Here is a 6,000-nt window from a genome sequence, read left to right as displayed (position 1 = left end):
AAGAGACAAAAAAAAAAAAAAAAAAAAAGAATAACAACCGGTCAGACGAGAGAGAAAAAGTGGAATATGATCGAATGAAAATTCAATAGAGACGATCGGTGGTAACGATCGTAACGAACGTCGATAAAATCGCTACTCGGACGTATCCTTCGCATTCTAAAAGCGTTCGAACAAATTTCGCGCCCGATTTAAGTGGCTTGACTATGTGTACGGTACACGTAGACGCCAATCTCTGCGCAGTATCGTAGACGTATAGACGAAGGCTGCTGATCATCTTCCCCAACAGGCACTCCGTTTTAACGAGCATGTAGGTATATCTCGTGTGTGGCTCGCGCATCGATGCGAAACCAGTGATTCGAGACGACAATTATCGTACAGGTATATAACAGGAAAACGTAACAGGTCGACTGCGGTCTGATGGATGATGATGATGACGGTAATTGTCGGGAATTACTCGACGTTAATTACATCCAGGCGAAATCGAGCGCGTTTACACCGCCATTCGCAGACACTTACCAGACTGACCGACCGGCCGACCGCGTTAATACACGCCCGATAAATTCGATTCGAAACGTCCGCGCGTTTCCTGTCCCGATATTTTACCCTCTCGCGTCGTCGAAGTTGTTACTCATCTCGTTTCGCCCTTCGACCCCTACGTCCCCGTCGTGTCTCGTTTCCGCTGCCAATTTTCCTCCCCTTCGTGTTCCTTCTTTTTTTTCCTTCATACACGCGCGTATCTATTTTTTTTCTCTTCGCATTCCACGTTTTTTATTTCCACGCGGACGACAACGCTGGCTCGTCATGAACGCGGACGATTAATCATCCTCGGTCGAATATAGCAGCCGTGAAAGGGTTGGTCGTGATTTTATAAACGCGATCGTGCACGAAATTGCGCCGCAGAAGTACGATCGTTGTAAACAGCTTTTGACACGGCCGCCATCGAAATTTTACAATGGACGATCAGTACGCGATTCGTGCAACTGGCCACTATGAAAATGTTTGGTTTCACAGGATATAGCATCAGGATACTCTTCTATGAGTCGAACGTGACGTGTTCCATGGAGATTCGATTCGTATACTTCGATTTATTACGCCGGAACGTCGAGAAGACGAACGCAAGCTGCAACCAACGAGGATTCCTCACGGCCTTGTTTCACTTCGCCTGGTCGAAATAAAGCGCGCGAGGGACTCTTCGCGTAAATCTCCGCAGGATTTATCGAACGTGTAACACGCGACACAAAGAAAAAACCTGACCCTCGTACCCTGACTGTAGTCTTTGCCCCGAGGGTTGAACGTTTCCCGTCGCGAAACATAAGACTAGTTTCTTTTCGTTTCAATCTCGATCTTCTTGTTCTCGTGTGTATCTTCGTAAGTTGATGTCAGTTATTCAAAAAGTGTCGGTTAATAGCAATACCGACTACTGTTGGCACTTGGTGTTTTTCTATCGCTATCAAATTCGTAAGTATGTACGATAAAAGTATAAAAGAACTATCTCAATTTAGCGTTGAGAGTTGCTCATAAAACATTACATCTCTTGTGTCATTGTTGAAACGAGAACGGCATTGAGAAATACAAATTCGAGGACCGTAGTACATTCGACAAACATACACAATCGACCATTGTGTATTTTTCCTATTTATCTTGCCTATATCTACTTTCTAGTATATATATTTATATTTACACAGACGCATATTTACATAATGATATCAACATAGCGGAACAGGTGAATAGCAGAATCTTGATTGTTTCGTCTCCTACGCAATCATTGCTACGAACATAAGCTTCGCACGCGTGTATATTTATCGTGATAATAAAAACGAGTATCTAATAACAACGATAATTTTCGGTCTGGCCACCCCGTAGTCCTGATTTATGAATAGTCCCGTGCCATTTTCGTCGCTGTCCCTCTTTTACCATTTTCGTGTTTCTTCGTCTTGCGCCTCTTTCTACGTTTTCTCTTTCCATTTCGCAACCACCGCGAGAGTTTCCTTCGACACGAAGCCCGATTTACGACTCAAGAGGGTGCATCCTGTTGGAACGACGCGCCCAGAAAAGAGGGAGAACATCGCCGGAAGCGGAGGAAATAACGGCAGCCCGGCTGCTAAATATTCAATAAACGCGAACATTATTCCTGGCACGTCGACGCGGAAGCTGGCTCACGGAAGAGTGCAGGTGAAGAGGTAACGCGAGAAAAATCGCGAAGAAGGCGAACGAGTGACTGAGTTAGTATGAAAGAGGGGCCCGAGAACTCGATAGGAGATAGAAGAAGGGCTATTTATTCTCTCGTGAAAATTCACGATCGAGATTCCCTCCATACTTACGTTTCACCGTCTTAGACCTCTCTCTTTTTCCATGTTTCATTCGGTGTAAAGCTTCTTACAGATTAGTCTAGTTACCTGAATTCAAGAAACTGCAGGAACCACTTTATTTTACCAATTTAACCCCGTTATTTACAGTTGTGTCTTTTCACGTTTCGACTAACGTTAGAATTCTTCTAATTGCTTTCAAGAACCAACGATAGCAGTTAATTCAAGCTTTGTTGGTTGATTATATTGGTTTCTCAGACTGGATTTTCAGGTATACGATATTTTAGATATTACTTTCCGTTAGATATTCACCTGAAGATGGGTTGCACGAATCCAAGTAATTTCAATTGACGCGAAGAAGAACTTTTAATCACAAATTACACGCCTCTCACCTTTGCTTCTGTAAATTTCTCAGTTCCATCTTTCTCATTTTTTTCATAAACAATTGTTTCACGAAAATTTACTTAATCGTAAATCGTAAACTGTGTTGTAAGAAGCGATATTTATAACATCGGATCGCTATTCCTTATATTTTATGCAGCCAGAATATAATTATTTTACCAACGATGTAAGTTATTTATCTTTCTTCGCAATATCAAAGACGGCTCGTTTTAACGAGAAAAAAATTACGTATATCAAATTAATCATTATGTAATTATTCCTCCCTTCCTGAATTCCTTGTGAATTGAAAAATATACGAAAATCCGGAAGCTGGGATAATTCGAGAGGGGATGGAGCAAAGCGGTCGCTCAAAATCCATTCAAGAATCGTACGTGTCGAGAATAAAAAAGTCTTCGTTTAACTAAAAGATCAACGACGAGAAGAAGATGATCGGTGGTGAGTATAAAGCGTGATCAGCAAACGGTTGTCTGGGTGCCGGTCGTTTCGAGCGACTCGATAAATTTTCATGATCGGACCTCGTAAATGAATCGCTGGCAAAAACGGACGAAGACGTGTACGGTAATTGACGACATTAATGTCCGGAATGCCGTAAAAGCGAGCGCGAAATGAAATACGACGTTTCTCTGGGCGAGCGTTCCGCTTTTGGTTCGCCGCGCCGCCAACAAATTATACCGGCGAACGACGCCATTTTTCTTCTTCCCTTTTCCCCTGAAGAGGCGAGAGACAGAAAGGAGCATGGAAGGTATACAAGGGTGAAACGACGAAAGAGTGCTTCGAAGGAGAGAAAAATCGGGATATTTGCAATGGCGATCACGATCGAGCTACGAGAAAACGGGAAATTCAAATCGGCCGATCGCCGCGATGAATATGGATGCCGGGTCGGCGCAAGAAAAACACGACGGAGAGATCTTTGTGATGCAAATTTTCGCGACAGTCCTTGTCTTTATTAATATCGAGGATGTGTTTTCGACGGGAAGCGCCGTCGCCCTTTGGAAAGCGGAGGGGGAAAAAAATAAACGAGTTCGCTCTTTTTATTTTCCCTTCGACCCTGAGTTAATTCTCGATATCAAACGAACCAACTTCCAATTCTATTTCTGCCTGTTTGCTCGGCAAACAGATCGCTCCGGGACCATTAACAGGCACCAGAAAGCATTTATGTACCGAGATACATATCGGTCGGCAGCCTTGCGCCACTTTTCTTTCGGCTCGTGCGACAAATCCTGTTAAGATATCCGGCCACGGAAGAATGACGTAATCACATCCTCTGAAAGGGAATCGCGAGAAACGTAATTTTTCCGTGCAAACATCGAATGGGTGACATAAAACGGACAGAGGGACAACGTAATTTCGAACGTTCGTTTTCGACATCCTGCTGCGACGAGTATTTTCGGCATTAGAGATTTATATAGTGAGAAAGAATTTCTGGCCGACCTAGATTGTTCCGTTGACAGACCAGCGTTTGGCAAACGTTTTTCGTTCAAACGAATTCTGCTTTTAAATACATTGTGAATTGACGGTCCTCCGCTTTGAGGTAACGAATTTTTCTGTTCCGGATTTATAACTCGCTGTGTTTGTCAATTGTCTTTCTCATCGTTAACTTTCCGATTCTCTCAAACATAGACGTAACACGAACGTCCAAGCAATTACATTATACATCGTAAAAGCATATTATTATATTACGATATATTATTAATTAAAATAAAGACAGCATCAAATGGAATAATTGAATCTTAAGGTACAAGATATACTGTTTGTTATCAAAGATAAAGTAAAATATGTAATAAACTTCAGCAAGAAATAAGGACGAACTGCTAACTACGTTAAAAGAAACGTCCTACTTTATCAAAACAACTCAACGTTGCGATTGTCAACTTCTTTATTCAACAAACCATCTTCTTACGTGTCTTTGCATTTCTCATAAAAACTATATTATATCTTATTTACAAGAATCTAACCTAGTTGATCTTCTTTTCCTTAACTTTTAACTTCATAATTAGAAACGTTCCTCGTTAGAGACGGTTTCGTTTAACAGGTTTAGTAATTATCCATTTATCTATTATACAGGACATTAATCCAAACGATAGACGAATCCAAAGCTAAAGAAGAAACGCCCTAGTGCGCCTTCGGGCGCCGACAATGGCGCTCAATAATTCGTAATAAAGGGATGTTCGGTTAGGTCCTTGGTTTTTCTCGGTTCGAAAGTCGTCGCAAGAAACCTTCCGGATAGCTCCCTCTCGTGCAATTTGCATGTTATTACCTTGTTTACATATTTATTCAATAGCCAGGATCCCCAGGGAATCGTCTCCCTAATTCCCGATCTCGCCGTCCCTTTAATTTCGGATTAAGGGTCACGCGCGGAACCACCGAGCCGAACGATTAGTAAGTCGCCGCACGGATATTGCCCGGTCGTTGGTTCGCGCTCGCGCGCGCGTTCACGCGTCATGAATGAAAACATAAATTTCAGCGAAGCACGCCGGGCTATCGCGCGTTAAGTCAACGAAGTAATTACTATACCGAGCTACCGGTGCACGTGCGTGTAAAACAGGCACACACGTGCGTAATCTCGCGCACGTACACGGTATGGAATGGCATACGATACAGTCGCTAGTGAAACAAACGTACGTGTACGGGGTGTTCTCCACGTATAGAGGCAAGCTATAGAAGACAGAAATATTGCTACCAACAATGGGATAGCTTTTTCGAACGATGCACAACTTGCTGACTTTCTTACGCATCAATTTATCAACTAACGAAATCAGTAAATTAATATACCGTACGCTGTAATTTTACAATTTTACATTCGACACGGCAATAAGATGATTCGTAGTTTATCAAATTTCATTTGGCTTACTACCAGATTTGTTTCGGTATACAAGAAAGTTTATTAATATACTGGTAATTTAAGAATTGAAAGGATTGTAAAATTTTATTAGGAATATTAGTTTAATTATTAAAAGACTCTGATTATTCCGAAAGTGGGACGTTTCGAAGATTATAAGGTAACCTTTAGTCTGTTTTTTATGGAATCATCGATCTTTTATACGCGAAAAAACAAGGATACTGTATTGAGCATTTTCAATGGCATATCATTTTCCAATTGCATGGAACACCCTGTAGATAGAAACGAAAGGAGCAACTCGTGTATACATACGATTCACGGTTTCTATCGGTGCGGCTCGATGATATCCATTTGAAATTCAAATGAAAACGGGGAAGGCTTACCTGTTTATGCATTTCCACGTTCAGCCCGTACGACATCTCGTAATACTGGAAGAATGAAAAAGACATAGGA

The 6,000-nt window shown here is 41.9% G+C and overlaps 1 protein-coding gene across 5 annotated transcripts in view; it reads right to left on the bottom strand.

Annotated features, from left to right (window-relative positions):
• LOC100740902 (protein groucho-like) overlaps positions 1-6,000 on the bottom strand; it is a 177,714-nt gene that overhangs the window by 83,169 nt on the left and 88,545 nt on the right. For all 5 annotated transcript variants that reach the window (XM_033321281.1, XM_012386843.3, XM_003490270.4 and 2 more), the window contains one exon: positions 5,931-5,975. In XM_033321281.1, coding sequence (XP_033177172.1) covers positions 5,931-5,975 — 45 coding nt within the window. The remainder of the gene's footprint in view (positions 1-5,930; positions 5,976-6,000) is intronic.

The sequence above is a fragment of the Bombus impatiens genome, unplaced genomic scaffold (genome assembly GCF_000188095.3).
Source record: "Bombus impatiens unplaced genomic scaffold, BIMP_2.2 scf_0418, whole genome shotgun sequence".
Lineage (NCBI taxonomy): Eukaryota > Metazoa > Arthropoda > Insecta > Hymenoptera > Apidae > Bombus > Bombus impatiens.
Note: the sequence above shows the minus strand (reverse complement) of the source record. Positions and strands in the feature narration are given on the sequence as shown.